The sequence below is a fragment of the Salvia hispanica genome, chromosome 5, assembly GCF_023119035.1.
Source record: "Salvia hispanica cultivar TCC Black 2014 chromosome 5, UniMelb_Shisp_WGS_1.0, whole genome shotgun sequence".
NCBI classification, from domain to species: Eukaryota; Viridiplantae; Streptophyta; class Magnoliopsida; order Lamiales; family Lamiaceae; genus Salvia; species Salvia hispanica.
In genome coordinates, this window is record NC_062969.1 from 9,986,732 (window position 1) to 10,002,984 (window position 16,253).

General features: G+C 37.6%; 3 protein-coding genes and 1 non-coding gene across 5 annotated transcripts; 3 read left to right on the forward strand and 1 right to left on the reverse strand.

Annotated features, from left to right (window-relative positions):
* The first annotated feature begins 3,435 nt into the window (after nucleotides 1–3,435).
* LOC125186754 (probable ribosome-binding factor A, chloroplastic) lies at nucleotides 3,436–5,710 on the forward strand. Of its 2 annotated transcripts, XR_007170497.1 has the most exons (4): nucleotides 3,436–3,874; nucleotides 4,565–4,738; nucleotides 5,231–5,450; nucleotides 5,572–5,710. XR_007170497.1 is itself a non-coding variant. In XM_048083201.1 (3 exons), the coding sequence occupies exons 1-3, from the start codon at nucleotides 3,518–3,520 to the stop codon at nucleotides 5,384–5,386; spliced, it is 687 nt and encodes a 228-aa protein (XP_047939158.1). In that variant the 5' UTR covers nucleotides 3,436–3,517; the 3' UTR covers nucleotides 5,387–5,710. The 2 variants fall into 2 exon arrangements, 1 of the variants encoding a protein (XP_047939158.1); XM_048083201.1 differs by having other exon boundaries at nucleotides 5,231–5,710.
* A 707-nt stretch (nucleotides 5,711–6,417) lies between these two features.
* On the reverse strand, nucleotides 6,418–8,176 carry LOC125187232. Its single transcript, XM_048083782.1, has 3 exons — nucleotides 8,016–8,176; nucleotides 7,859–7,924; nucleotides 6,418–6,696 (listed from the first exon to the last, which is right to left on the reverse strand). Exons 1-3 carry the CDS (start codon nucleotides 8,061–8,063, stop codon nucleotides 6,649–6,651), a joined length of 162 nt encoding a protein of 53 aa, XP_047939739.1. The 5' UTR covers nucleotides 8,064–8,176; the 3' UTR covers nucleotides 6,418–6,648.
* Nucleotides 8,177–9,643: 1,467 nt separating this feature from the next.
* LOC125191269 (peptidyl-prolyl cis-trans isomerase Pin1-like) lies at nucleotides 9,644–12,028 on the forward strand. Its single transcript, XM_048088785.1, has 2 exons — nucleotides 9,644–9,976; nucleotides 11,620–12,028. The coding sequence occupies exons 1-2, from the start codon at nucleotides 9,742–9,744 to the stop codon at nucleotides 11,742–11,744; spliced, it is 360 nt and encodes a 119-aa protein (XP_047944742.1). The 5' UTR covers nucleotides 9,644–9,741; the 3' UTR covers nucleotides 11,745–12,028.
* Nucleotides 12,029–14,080: 2,052 nt separating this feature from the next.
* On the forward strand, nucleotides 14,081–14,153 carry TRNAF-GAA. Its single transcript has one exon. It is a non-coding gene; the product is annotated as a tRNA-Phe (tRNA).
* Nucleotides 14,154–16,253: the final 2,100 nt, after the last annotated feature.

Sequence of the window (16,253 nt, forward strand, 5' to 3'; positions counted from 1 at the left end):
GGAATCTGTCTATCGCCCATATATAGATTTGTTGTCCGATGATTCCCCTAGTACTGTTCCAGAGACTCAGTACGCCGCCGGCATCGAAACTTTCTCTTTTGAGGAGTTGGGGGTATCGCCGATCCGTGAGACTCCCGATGAGGCGCAGCCTGCTGCAAGGGGCGGGGGCAAATGCAAGGGCAAGGCCAGGGGCGGGGGTAGGGGCAAGGGCAATGGGAAAGCCGCGAGCTCTTCCTCACAAACGGGGGCAGAGGAGGAGGAGGAGGGTAAGGAGAAGCGGGAGAAGAGGTCGATCTGGACCGTGTGGGAAAACACCGCGCTTGCGAAGTCCTTGGTCGGTGTAGTTGAGTATCCCTATGTCGGGCGAACCAGTATATTGACCGATTGTGGCATCGCATTAGTGACGCCTAACTCACACACAAACCGGCTGGGGCGAAGCCTCACAGTCCCAAGCAATGCCGGAAACAGTGGGATCGGTTGAGGCCTAAGCTCAGTCGTTTTGCCGGCCTCTACCAAAACAACCTGCGCATGGCAACCAGCGGCATGTCTGAGGTGGATGTGAAGAACCGAGCCTTGTCCCAGTACCCCGACAAAGAATTGAAGTTCAAAGAGTTTAACCAATGGGAGGCCTTTCTCGTGGTCAAGGGTTCGCAAAAGTTTTGTGCGGGTGTCGACTCGGGCTGGAAGCGGACGAAGATCAACTCTTCCGGTGAGTACAGCAGCAGTGCTGGTTCGCACGAGCTCCGCGAAGATCAGACTCTCGCCGTCGTCGTCGCCCGATGGGGCAAAAAGGCTGCGCAGCGGATGGCGAGGGGAAGCGGCAGCCGCAGCGGGTCCTTCGAGGTCGAATCGGAGGCCCCTGAAGCCCCAGATGAGTACGACCGTCTCGCCCACGCACAGCCTAACGAAGACCCTGAGTCAAAACATGCATAGGTGGTATAGCACGCACGATCCTGCGTACAAAAGGATGTGCAAGGATGTGATCGACGCATGTCGGCGCGATTTAGGAATGCCACCCATTGATGATTATGGCGTCGAGATTGGGGGCGGGGACGTCGGAGGTGGTAGCGGCAGCGGCACGGGCGACGGGGACGAGGAGGAGTGAGAGCCGAGGGTTGTATTTCTCGACTTTTTATGATTATGTAATTTTTAACTTAATTATGTTTTTTTAAGTATTATGTAATTTTTTTAATGAAGTATTCGAATTTTTCCGTATTCCGTGTCGACATTTTAATTCCGTAAATTTTAATTCCGTAAATTGAGTAATTGTGAATTTATTTTATTGCGGGAAGTCCTAGTGGAAGTCCTAGATTGTGCAGTGGGATGGGAAGTCCTAGTGGAAGTCCTAGTGACGTGGCAGAAGGTTTTTGCGGGAAGTCCGCCACCGGAGATGCTCTAAGGACAAGGAGTAAAAGTGGGTCCGGATCCACTTCCGTGCTCTTAGCTATGAGAACGGGTGAGGATGCTCTAATAATCCATAATAGGATATCAATTAGTTTTCGGAATAACGAACCGATTAGACTATACTATCTTTTCTCTTTAACATAAACTCCTCACTCTACCAATTAAATTTGGTAATGTACTCCCTCTGTCCCAAGGAAGATGACCCCTTTCTTGGGCGGCACGAGATTTTATGCAGTTATATTTTGTGTGTTAAGAGGAGAGAGTAAAGTAAGAAAGAGGGAATAAAGTAGAGATAAAGGTGTTTCCATTTTAAGTAATGGGCCATCTTGATTGGGACATACCAAAAAGGAAAGTGAGTAATCTTCAATGGGACGGACGGAGGGAGTATAAAATTTCTACATAACAACACATATTAAGTTTCGTTTTTAAAAATCGATACAACGACGTCTTTTTGGTGGATTTTTAGCCTGTATTCGTTGATTATAAACTCATTAGTCTATTTGAACAAACACTTTGAAGGTATACAAATGAGATTATGAGATTATTAATTTGATTAATCAAAATTTTAACTTGTCAACCTCTATAACATGAGTAATTTGAATTAGAACCATGTGTTACTCACGTGGAGAGCCTCTCTGAAATATCTTATCATTGTAGCTAACAAATAAAATAGTTATTGCGGTGGTTTATTTATGCTACCGTTCAATCATTAATTTTCTGTTTATTAAGTAACAATAAAAATTAATGTGGTATGCTTTCGTTGTACGTCGCTTACTATCTTTAAAAGAGTAATATTAAATCGAAAGTTCGAAACAAATTGTGCTAATTTATACTACTTGACTTCATTTGAAATAGAAAATTATTATGCGTCGCTTTTAACATTCATAATTTAACAGGATCATTAAAGTATCTAATCGCATAAATTCATTAATGACAAATCACGTTGAGATTAACAACATTACGAATAAAATGAAATTTTTATTCCTCTTGAAATTCGAAACATTGACCAAGATGTATGCATCCATTAAAAATTTTCGTGATCAAATAACTGAAAATAGTTATCTAGATCTACGTTCTCACACCAAGCAACTACTCCAACTAGATTTATAAAATATACTTATACAGATGAATAAAAAATAGTGGAACCCAAAAAATATTGTTATAGACCAACATTAGCGTCTTTGAACGTTACGGTTTTCAAACTTATTGAATTTCAGGCAGTCAGGCACGTTCTTTTACAATATATAATTTGCATATTAATTATTAAATCAAGTCATGTGATGCCGTTGCGCAGCTGAAATTAATATTATTAAATGCTAATAATGCCCAATTATTGCACCGCTTTGCTTCATACGTACATATTTTAATATCGAAAGCCTTCATATTGCAACCTCACCTTTTGTTTTTAATATAATACTCCTACTACTGTTTTATAAGATTATGATGATACAAACTTAGTAAAACTTGCACTATTTCAAGGGTTAATTGTTGAATAATATAGTACTACTACACTATTTCAAGGGTGAATTGTTGAATAATAAAATTTTCAACCTACTATCTAATTTTAACTTGACGTTAACATATTAAATACCGTTCTAGTTTAAACTTGACATTAACATACTACTATTAAACACCTATGATACAAATAGGTTGGAGAATTAGGTTAAATTAGCAAATTTGATCAAAGGTTGATACTATTTGATAATTTACCAATTTTTTAGTAGAAGAGGACGATCTAATTCCCCGTTTGTGGAGAGTCATTTCCTTGTAGATGCTCTAGTGACCCGATTGTGTTGGATCACAATCCAATATAATCACAAATCATAGTTATATTAAATCCTGTATATATACATTACAATAATATTTTAATTTTCAAAGCTTTTGGAGATATTGAAGAATACAAATGGGATAAACATTTAAATTATAGTACTACCTTTTATATAAAAGAAACGGTTGGACATATTTTGTTTGGGCCAAAAGCCCATAAATGAAGCCCAACGGTTAGCTCTTCCCAAATTCGTATTCCCCAAAATAAGCTCAACGGCGAGAGACATTATCCGGGAATTTCTGGTTTTCTTCCCTCCCAAATCTCTCTCATCGACAATACTCTCAAATGCCGCACCTTCTAGCTCAACCTTCCACAATCTCTCTACCAAATCCAGCATCACATTCGACGCCGTCGTCTTGCCCGGTCGCCTACGTCGGTCTCCGCCGTCCCCCGCCGCGCCGGCTGGTTTCCACCGCCAGCTGTAGCGGTGGAGGTAGATGCGGAAAGATCACAATTGTGTGCATGGCGAACCCTAGGAGAGTGAAAATGGTGGCGAAGCAGATTAGGAGAGAGATCTCTGATATGTTGCTTACCGATAAGGTTTTGCAATACGCGGTGTTGCCGGAAGCTGCTTTGGGGGCGGATAGATATCTTTCGTCGCTGACGACGATCAGTGATGTCGAAGTTTCTGCTGATTTGCAGGTAAATTGGTTTGATTTGGTTGATTTACCACTACTGAGGCGAGTTGTATTAGTGCTTCTTTAGCAGTTTAGCTGTAAAATTGGATTTGTGGAGACATAGCGAGGAGTTTTCTGCTATCACATTATACTAGTATATGCAAATCATGATGTGTTTCCTTTTGTTGATTCTAATTTATGTGCGGTTTTAGGTTAAAAACCGGGTTAATTTCTGTTGTTTTCGAGCTAAGAGTATCATACAAATAGCTCGAACTTACATCGTCTAAACAAAGGAAATAAATCAACTTTGATGCTCAAAGCAAAATCGCTAAGAAGTTGTGGTCTTTGATAGCTATGAATTTGATATACACATGAGCTAGGGCTCAAAGCACACATGCATTATAGGTTTTGTGAGTAATTAAATTGTGAAATGTCTCCATCATTTTGCATGCTGATCAACAATTGAGCTGTCTGATCTTGAAAAATGTGTTGCACCATATGAAAACACAGGATTATTGCTGTATATTTATACTTTTCTAGCACTATGTTTCCTGTTGTTTCACCTTGAGGAGGTCCCTAGCTTGCTAGTCTTGATCTCAAACCTAACTCAGAGTGTTAAGTTTGTCTATTTAGACTAGTATCAGTGTATCTCGAGTCGCCGCTGTGTGATCTTTATTTTAAAATGTTTAAGGCATATCATTTTCATCCCGTTTAGGTTGTTAAAGTATATGTATCCGTTTTTGGAGATGAAAGGGGAAAAGAAGTTGCTCTAGCAGGATTGAAGGCAAAAGCAAAATATGTCCGCAGTGAGTTGGGCAAGCGTATGAAGTTGCGGCTTACCCCTGAGGTCCGGTTCCTAGAAGATGAGTCTCTAGAACGTGGAAGCAGGGTAAGATTTTCAGTGGTTTTTAACTACCAATTACATGTGTACTCTCATGATGAAACATTACTGCATCGTGTGTTCATTTAATTCCTCATAATTGACGTGTACCACTCTTACATATATATACTTTTGATGTTGGTATGTTCGGCATGACATGGCTTGATCTGTAACCAAAATACCTTTGTCAAAGGCATCCAACTATGTCGTCCTTAACTTATCACCTATGGCTTTGCAAAATGGAAATCGTAAACACAATGGTGGTGTCTTGAATGAGTTACTGAAATAATTATACATGCTGACTTGCATAGAATGAAATTAAAATGTGGCTTCAACTTCAGTTTATTAAGTACATATGAACATGATTGTTTCTGAGGTACTTATTATATACTAGTACATGTGAACCATGCAATGGTGGATCTCATCTATTGCTCTGTTGAATGTCAGACTTTTCTTTTCTCATCTATGAATTCTTAACTGTTCAGTGTTTTCCATTGGCAGGTTATTGCTATATTAGATAAACTGAAGGATGAGAATGAGAAAAAGGGAACTATTGATGAAGATGATGATCGCGAAGAGTTTGCAGGTAGGAAGGATAATGATGTGGAGTGGGAGGGCGATGACATTGATGACGAGGGCATTATTTATGTGAAGTAGTTTATCCGACACATGAAAAAAACAATGGAGTCTACAATATAGGCAGAGAATTCCTTCGTAGCTGGTTAGTTCACTCCACTATATTGAACTAACCATTATTGAGTTCGAATTTGCAGTATGAAAATCATGTTGAGATAGCTTGCTTATAATGAGTCATAAGTTTGTTTTGTTTGTTTGCTTTTCAGGGCTCATTTGGTTGTCTAGAATCTGGCTTGGAAATGTAATTTATTTCCTCATTTAAGATCTTCGTGTTTGGTTCAATTTTGTTGTAATAGATGCGTAAAAAGAACCTTAAAGTAGAAAATACAAAGTATAATTTCTTTATGTGTTTTATTTTCTATTTTGTACACTTCTTTTAAAAGGTAAAAACTAATCAATTTCTATTTAATCAATCGTTCTTTGAAGAGGCAAATAATCATTTAGTTGAATGATCGTGATTAAATAATAAATCCGTGATAAATAACCATTCAGTTAAAATGATACTAATTGTTCGATCATATTTTGAGGTTAAGTTTTCATAATTTTCAATCTTGCTTTACCAGCTTATCGTTCTCTGGCATTAAATAGTTCAGAAAACCCTTAAGATTGTTTGATAGGAGCGTGCTAGGGTGCCACCACCCCTTAAAATAACATCATACCACCATTCCTAGCCAATCATTTGTACACGCGGACGAATAGTAAGCTGCCACACGTGGCAAAACAATCTGAAAAAAACGGCCAGCAATTTGTTATTCTTTATACAACAATTTTTCTTGTCCAGCAATATCCGACACAATATACAACAATCTATAGATTATTGTGTAGTGTTTGTAATATTGTTGTGTAACATTTATAATATTAATGTATAAGTGGTGTCACAGTGTCACTTTAGGAGGGATTGTCATTTTAACACAGGAGGGATTGTCATTTTAACACCAGCCTATTTGATGGTTCAAGATAGTTGAAATATAAAATAATCATATTTTCCAATCGCAGATTTTAGGTTTGCACATAAAATACGCATGAAAAAAAAAATTATCAAAAGAAAGACCGAAGCAAAACCTGTTAATCGTGTTAAAATAGTGATCAACCGAATTTCAAGGAAACTTGAGCACAGAGCATATATCCAAAACAAAGAGATTAATGTAAATACTGCTCAAACCATTGTATGCCAACTGACCAATTCAAGTAGAGGTTTATGGTCCTGCACATCAGGCCATAATGAAAAACTGCTTTTTCTCATGACTTATTTTCATTCCGGAAAAAAAGTAAAATATAATCCTCTAGTGATGAGCTTTAGCTTCAGCCTTTTTATGAGACTTGGCCTGAATCTGGTGAAAACATAAAAAAAAGTAGTAGCTGTGAGTCTTCGAGGGGCTCAATGATCGACGAAGCAGGTAGCGGCAAAATAATGCAGGTAGCCAGAAAATCCATATGAGAGATCACCGTATAAGAGCAATATAAGCAGAGTCTACTATTTCATTGCATTAAATATGTATTGCTATTAGGCTGGAGGATCCTTAGAGTAAGAAGATACTACAGATGTAGATGGGTGCACCGGTATTTATGTGAGAGTTTAGTTATAACGTAGAAGCAGCAGATTAGTTTTGGGGATAGGTGGTGGAAAATCAGCAGCAAACCTAAAGAAGCTGGAAACTATACTCATGCATCAAGAGCACAAAGAATTCCATAATTTTAAATACAAATGCACCCAACTATCCATATAAAAACACTATGATTAAATGACAATTCATAGCATAAATTTGACACTTCTTAAACATACCTAACCCGTCTATGTGCACACAGCCATTTTCAACCAAGCACTAAAGACATTGTTTCTCCTATTGAACACAATGCCACAATTCATGTTCATACAAGATGCACTGGATAGGCAATGGCTAAATACTAAATAGATGTTCCGATTGCAAGGAAATGAGTGGTCACACATAGCATTTTAGAGCAAGTTACCTTACAAAAAACTCTTGTGAGCTAATATAGAAGTGGTCAGAACTTCTACAAGAAAAGACTCAGCAAAAGCACAACATTTCATTTCTAGTCATCGTCGCCAAAATAAATCACCACCTATCTTCATAAAATTAAATTAAATCCAACATAAGCAAACTTAATTCATTTCTCATGCTTAATCTGAATGGCAATTTGAACTCTACCATGTCTATTCTTCAAACTATCCAATCACAAGTCCAAGTTCAGTAATAATTGCAAAACATTCACAGATCAAGCAATCCAAAGAAGACCGAGTTACAAAAAAGTCAAAAAAAAAATGTAGATCTGAATAAAGTCAAGGCAAACCCTGCATCAAGCAGATCATAATTATAAACCAATAATAACATATAAAATCGCCACGAAACGCAACCAAGCAAATCAAAGTACCAAAACATCTTTCGAAACAAGCATATAAATCAAAATCTCCAGTCATCGCTGTGAGCCAAACGAAATTGAAAGAATTTATGAAGGAGACGAACGACAAAATACCTTAAGAACCTTGAGTTTTAAACTGCCGTAGACAAGTCCAAAGGAAAAAGCAGAAACCCTAGCCACCTGTGGAATTCCAAATTCAGATAAAACCTCAATTAAATTTATAGATTACAGGCGTGACTGATAATAGATCAAAGAAAAAAATGAAAATTACCATTGCGAGAGAGCTCTTGCCGGAGTAGGGTCCAGGAAGCGGCGCCATTGTTGCCAAATTTATCAAAGTAAGAGAGGAAACTCGAGAACAAATTCAGCTCGAATTTTCAGTTATCCTCTTCCTCGGTGTATCCCTATTTCTATTGTTATTGTCATTTGTATATGGGCCTATTGGGCCTTGGACGAGTTATTTCACACGTAATACACTTTTTTTCATAGTTAAATTTGACACACTCCATTTTTCATGAATTTTAAATTTAAGCAATGAACTTAAACATTTGTGAGAATTTCCTATTTGTTGACTTCCAGCCATGTTTTAAATTAAAAATATACTAGTAGTAGCTCTTTATTTTTTTTAGTTGAGTCACATAGGAGTATCATTCATTAGAGTTTATTTATTTCATTTTGACAAAAAATAGTACTAAACCCTAAACCCTTATCTCATCAGTTTTCTACTACTTTATTCTCTATTAGTTTAATTTCTTCACTTAATTTATTAAATACTACTCCCTCCGTCGCCATTAGGAGTCACATTCATTGGCAGCACGGGTTTTAAGAAATGTTAAGAAAAATGGGTAGAAAAAAGTTAGTGGAATAAGGGTCCCGCTTGTATATATTAGTTTTAAATAAAATGTGAGTGGAATGAGTTAGGTTGAGGTGGAACCCTAGTGTACCATTTATGGTAAAAGTGAACCGGAACTCCTATTTGCAAACGAACTAAAATGGAAAAACATGACTCCTATTCGCAGACGGAGGGAATATCACATATTCTCTTTTGAAAAAAATCTATCTCACATTGATATAACATTCTTCGCATACAAAAAACAACATACTATATCATAAAATCTCGTACCAAGTGTGTTATCTATTATGTGACGGATAAAATAGTTATATTTTAAATTTCATACCAAAAATAAATGCCTCGAAAATACTCCACTAAATAAATATTCTAGAGGAGTTCATACTTTAGAATCCTCTCTCGTAGGGCTTGGTATTTGGATGCTACACGATAGACAGACTTAGTATTTGGTATTTCTCGTATGCTCACTAATTTATCACTCACTAATTTATCTTTGTACTCGTTACCCAGTACCCACCACATTCCATTAACTACTAGTACTACTTTTCAACTCATCCGATAATTTTTTGATTGCATTATGCAAATCCTTCAACAAATGAACCACCCACATCCCACGGAATTAAAGTCGAACAAATGTGAGCGAAATGTAACTTTTCAGAAATTTGAAAATTTAACTTTTGACTGTTTTTAGGCTTATGTAATTTGTAATTTTCATAATTTATAATTTACTGTCATTAGTAATTACTCCCTCTATTCGCGAATAAAAGTCTCTTTTTCTTTTTCTTATTTTAGTCCATCGGCAAATTGAAATCCCGACTCATTTTTACCATAATAATAGAGTTTCACCTTTCACTAATTCATTGCACTCATATTTTATTTAAAATTAATATACATTCATTCCACTATTTTTTTTACACACTTTTTTTAACATTTCTTAGTGAAATACAGGAGTAGGACATTGATTTTGTAAATGTGCGATAAAAGAAAAGATACGACGCCGCTTCAATTGCACGCGAGCTTTACAATAATTTCATAAACCACTAAAGCTTAAAAGCCTAAAGCTTTCACTGTTCCACTATCGATCCATCCACACACACTCTCTCTCTCATTCTCATATCGATCGCCACCACCGCGTAATCCGCCGGAGATGTCATCGAGCGAGCAGGTTCGCGCATCGCACATACTGATAAAGCACGAAGGATCGCGCCGGAAGTCCTCCTGGAGTGACCCCGATGGCCGCCGCATCTCCGCTACCAAAAGAGACACCGCCGTCGCTCAGCTTAAGACCATCCGAGACGATATCATCGCCGGAAAAACCAGATTCGATGATGTTGCATCCCGCCTTTCTGACTGCAGCTCCGCCAAGCGTGGCGGCGATCTCGGTACGAAATTTGATTTTGTTCTATTTCAATTGTTCGAATGGTATATTTGGATTTAATCAGAATTTTCACTACTGCGGCCTTTGAGGTTCAAATTAGGTATTGTTTGAGGAAATTCGCTGAATTGATTGTGAGATACCGTACAATTTGACAATTGTTTGCAGTAATGGTTTGGATTTTGTGATTTTGAAGATTATTGTGGATTGTGAAGTTCAGGATAATTGTCTAGCTAATTTACATTTCAAATCTCATTTGTTAATTTGACTAATAAATTGTTTGCGCTTCAGCCAAGTCTTACTATTCATTTTCAGGTTATTGCAATACCGTATATAATCATTACGATGCTCTTACATAGAGAGTATATTAAACGTATTGCATCTTTTCAAATTAAAGGAGTTTTAGATTTGCAATTATAGGAAAGTATTTTGCAGAGCCATTAACGATATAAAGTTCAGAGTAATTTTGTGGAGTTTATCAACTATAGGTTGTTTTCTGTAAGTTCAAAATTGCTCTAGTGGGCGGCTGGACTCGTGTGCTAGGAGCCTAGGATGTTCTTGATCCTGGATTATATGATTTTCTTATGTTATGTTATGGACTAGAATTGAATGATGAAGATAAGAAATACTTGCATGATGTCATGTTATGTTATTGACTGGAACTGAACGATGTAGATAAGAAAATACTTGCAAAATATTGATGTAAACAAGGATACAGGAACAAGATATACTTCACTTGTGAACCCGTCGGAGTTCTACAAATGCCATCCAACTCTCAGAATGCAAAGATATTAAAATATACATTTACAAATTTTACACAGATAAGCTAAGCTGTTTATCCTTCCTGCTTGAGTAGTTACCACCGCAACTGCTCTCAACTGATCCAGCTAACATAATCGCTCACAAACTGTAGTAACCGCTTCTTCTTTCTTTGTTCTGCCTTGCTTCCTTTCTTCATCTTTCTTTGTTCCTCCTTGCTTACTTTCTTCTTCTTTCACCTTTCATCTTCACTTCGCCTATTGTTTGTGATAGTAAATGTTATTTATCTGTATGAATAATCTCAATTTGAAGATGCTTGTTTCCTTGTAATGTACTCCTAGTTATGCATTCTATCCAGCTTGTTTCTTATTCGGGGTTTGAACATATGAGATATGCTATCTTTTGTGAGGTCTCATTCTCCCTGCTACAATCTAGGTGTTTCTAAGCTGCCCAAAACCTATATGCTTATCCTTTTCACCCTCTTCGATTTTTTAAAGTTGCTTTGCTGAGTGCTTTGTTTCGAACAAGCTTAATATTGTGCTATGAACCTTTGCTGGGGTGGGAAAAATTATTATCGTCTTTGTAGCTTAGTAATTGATCGTGTGGTTATCAACAACGAAGCAATATGAAGCTGTTTCATCTCTGTAATGAAAGAAATGAAGGTTGACCTCTTCTCAGCCATTATGATTGGTGATATGTTATTTTGGTTGCTGCAGCCATTTCTTATTGTTAATAATTCTCTTATCTTGAACTGCGATACTCTGTCAACTTCTTTGGCTCATCCAGCTTTCAGTTACTACTAATATGACATGTTCCTTGAAGGATGTGAGTCCTTTGACGATGTTGTATAACATTACCATAACTATAACCCGTGCCATATGCTCTTTGTAGGTCCCTTTGGCCGAGGTCAGATGCAGAAACCTTTTGAAGATGTCACATTCAGTTTGAAGGTTGGGGAAATCAGTGAAATTGTTGACACCGATAGCGGCTCCCACATAATAATGAGAACGGGTTGATGCTGGCTCGTGTAAAAAAGGTAGCGCCGTTCCATATGCCACAACTACAACATGCCGAGTCAACACTAAAAAAATTATCATGCTATTAATCTCTCTTCCGGTCTTCTTCCCCATACCTATTACATAAACTTCGTGTATTTGGCAAGCTGTACGTTGTTTTCTGTGTGCACTATCATCAATAAGCTCCTTTTGTGAACCAAACTGCCAGACTCTAGATTGCTATATTCTGTTATGATCTTGGATTATTGATATTTTCTGTCGTGATAAATAGCTTTCTTCCTCAATTTCTTTAGCGTTGTTGAATGGCATGAAGATTAAGTTTGGGGTTAGCTATCTTGTTTGTTAACTATGGTGAATAAGTATAGATAACTAGCAATTATCCAATTGCGTGTAATTGTTTTCTCATCGATCCTAAATAAGTGAAACTGAAGGCCCTCGGTAGTTTTGGGTGATATGATTCATCTTTTTTCCTTTTATGCCATAAGAATAATTACTAATTTACTCTCTGATTTTCAAAATGCAAAAAAGAGATCTAAAAAACTTACTATGTTAAAATATGGGCTAAGAAGCCCCGGTGGATTTAGAAAAGAATGCACATTCTTCCTTGACCTAGGGAGAGCCGCCAACTGCAACTACCGACCATGTAGGATGCATACTAGATCTAACCAATTGCCCGTCCTACCTCCTCTACGTTCTTGATAGTCCATCTTTGTCTTATAGAGTCTTTCAAACCATTTCTATCGACTCTTGTTCAAATTTGATAAATGTTGGTTTATCCTATATTTCATTATAGTTTTATGATTCAGAGTATTCTTAGGCCAAAAATTAGGATACATTTTGGGAAAATCAATATTTTATCGAAAAGAAGCAAATAAAAGGCTTTTATAAAAATTCACATAGAATTGAGAATGAAGTTTTCATTTTGTACATACTAGATCATGAATTAGTAACAACATCCCATTTCTAAAAAAAAATACTATCAATTGTGTCTAACTTTCCATTTTCCAATGGAATATGATCTCATGCTCATGAAGCCTTTTTGATACAAGAGGGTGGTTTTTTTTATTGAAAAGGGGATAGGAGACATTATCAATTTTGAAAAAGGAAGGCCATATAATTCTCAGGTAAGGATCAATTGAAACCCTTAAATGGTTTTGCTAGACCAACATGTTTCTCATAGAACCAGTAAATAGTTTAGGCAATTAACAATATCCATTGTTAATTGTTTATTTTCCTTTAAACTTGAAATTCTTTTCTAGAAATACGAATATTTGTTCAGCTGCTCCAATACTATTAAATTATGATTTATTTAGAGGAAAAATAATTTCGTTAAACCTTCACATTTGAATATTCTACACAGTGAATTTTTATCCCGAATTTACAAATACTCAAAATAACCAAAGCCCTGGGTAGATGACATATGAGGTCAATTTCCATAAAAATTGATATTAATTGGCACAAAAGCATTAATCTATATAACGTAAGTTTAAATGATACTGTAAATTCTATATTTTGCTTCCGAATTGTTATATTTTGTAACAAAAGCTTCTCGCATGCCTAGAAGATAAGCATAAACTATGACGGTAATTTTTCTTATGATTGTATGTTAAAGATCTCAATGTCTTAATATAAATATAGTAAATGGTACTACCCCGTCCAAAAAAGAAAGTTTAATAGCAAATGATGCGAGTTTCGATGCAAAATTTATAAAATAAGATATAGAGACTAATTTAAGTGAAACGTCCTAAATGGAAACCATGACAATTTTTTATGAGTGTATGTAAAATTATTATCTTTATCCATCCATCATGTATCGACCAATTTTGCTACTATTATTACTCCATCCGTCCCACTTTTGACTTTTCTGTTCTCTTTTTGTAAAAATGATAAAAAATAGTTAAAGTGGAGAAATGGTAAAGTAAGAGAGACAATAATGTAGATAAGACTCTTCTCTATATTACTCTCTCTTAATTTACCATTTCTCTTCTTTAACTATTTTTTTTATCATTTTTATAAAAAGAGGGCAGAAAAGTCAATGGGACTGCTAAAGTGGGACGGAGAGAGTATTATATAGTGTTGTAGTTACTTATTGTACTATTCTACTTTTACCATACCCTTGTTTAATTCACATGATGTTAACTCTCAATATCAACTTTAATTTAATATTATTTTCGTTATTGAACACACACATAGTTATTATTTTACGAAATAAAAATAGAATACTTCTCACTTACTTATTCAACCGAAGTAATACAGTAAATCTAGGAGTATATTACAACAAACTCAAAATATTACAGTAAAATTAAGAAATATTGGATGAAACAAGTATGTCAATTGCGGGGATAGCTCAGTTGGGAGAGCGTCAGACTGAAGATCTGAAGGTCACGTGTTCGATCCACGTTCACCGCATTTTTTGGGCTGAAATCTCTCTCTTCAAAATCAGGCCCATTTAATATCCGGCCCATTTAATATGGGCCGTATTATCTCTCGTAAAAAATCAGGCTCATTCACTATTTCTCTAAACCATTCTTACTTTTAGGCCCATTTTATTGCTGATTTATTATGATAAATTTAGTAAACATAATCATCGTCTTTTAGAAAAAATAATTAAATCGTTAAGCCTTCACATTTCATAAATTCAAACTACTAAATTTGCATCCCGATATTACAAATACTCAAAACAAACAAAGTCTATATACGATATTTTTTAGATAAAAAAGTACCCTAAATCAAATGACAAATTTTGAATATCAAAGAAAATATGTGGATTAAGGTTGAGTTTAGGCATGAAATTGGAGATTCATAGATGGTAACAGAATGGGTGTGGGATATTCATGATTCCATATATCCATATGTTCGTTACCCAATTTCCTTGGCCCCTATCAACTGCCATCTCACCATCATAATCTTGCAAGTGGGATTCTCAATTTCTCATCTCTATCGTCTTCTATCATATTTTATTGCTAGATTGATTTCCTTATAGCTTTCTAAATTTAATCAGACTGTGGTATGTTTGATTATATGGTTTGGTCAAACGAATTATCCGCAGGAAAGTCTGTGGAATTTACCATAACTCCCTACTGAAGAAGAAGAAGAAGAAATATTATTTGAGTGAACTAAAAATATGGTTTTGGTTAATGACTTAATGTAATGAATTTTGGTGATACTTGTAAAGTGATTAGTACTCCTATCAATAAAGGCTATGGACAATGACTTTAGAGCATCCGCAGCGGTGAAGAGCCGCTGCTCGTCCGTTCGTGCCAGCGGCATGGCGCTACTTTTAGCTAAGAGCACGTCTGTGCCGCTGAGCAGCACACGTGGTGTCGCCTTATTCGCCAACGGCATAGCCGTTGGCTTATTTAATTTTTTTTTTTAAATGCGAAATTAATTAAAAAAATATTTTTCCACTTCCCAAAAAAATATATCCATTTTCTTCCCACTTTTAATTTATTTTTCAATTTTTTCCCCCAAAATTCACATTTTCATCTATATATACCCCCACTTCAATACAAAAAAATCACATTCTCATCTGTTCTACCATCATCTACATTCTCTCATCTTTTTTCCTCATACTCCCTCATCTAAATTCTCACCACACTACACAATGTCCGGCTCCGGCGTTTACCCCTCCGGCAATCGCGGTTGGAACCACACGATTGGTTCGACTCCGAGGCCGGATTTAGTCCGAAAACGCAATTTACGGCCCCTCCTCAAACCCAAGGTTCGCAAGCTCCGGTGGCTACCGTCCTTACCCGGTGCACGACCTAAATGCCCGGGTTCGGGTGGGCACCCGAACCCGGATCGGGAGGGAGCAGTAGCTCTACTCCTACTCCTACTCCTACGTTCCTACCTCCTACCCTCCTCCTGTTCGTGGCACCCGCACCCCATACACTCCTGGTGAGATGATGGCGATGTTCAAAGCATACTTGGCAGTCTCCGAAGATCCGGACGTCGGCACGAACCAAACCGGGGATACATATTGGTGGCGCATCACTCGCCTCTACAATGAAACCCGGCCGGGGAGAACCATCTATCGCAATGATAGTATGGTGCGCAATTGCCTCTTCGGATGCAACGAGGCAATCGGTAAGTTCCAGGGGTATTACCTCCAGGAAGAGCGGTCGGCGGGGAGCGGCACGAGCGAGCTCGACATCATCACTGCCGCCTTGGCGACCTACCAACGCATGGAGTTCAAAGCGTTCAAGTACCTCAATTGTTGGCAGGAGGGGCGCCTACATCCGAAGTATAGGGGCGGCATAGTAGCATCCTCCTCCAGCTCCTCTAGCAAACGGTCGAGGTCGGTAGCCCTATCCGACGACGCCTCGATGATGTGGCTACCCAGCTTGCCGGAACTAACTTGGGTAGCCCCGACGTTGGCCCGCAGTTCCCGCCGACCGCAAGGAAGGAAGAAGGCGACGACCACCCGCCGTCGCGCCCCGACTCCAGCCGCCCCCGTCCCCGCTCCGGCTCCCTTTGTGCCTCCTCCACCCCCCGAACAACACGTTGGAC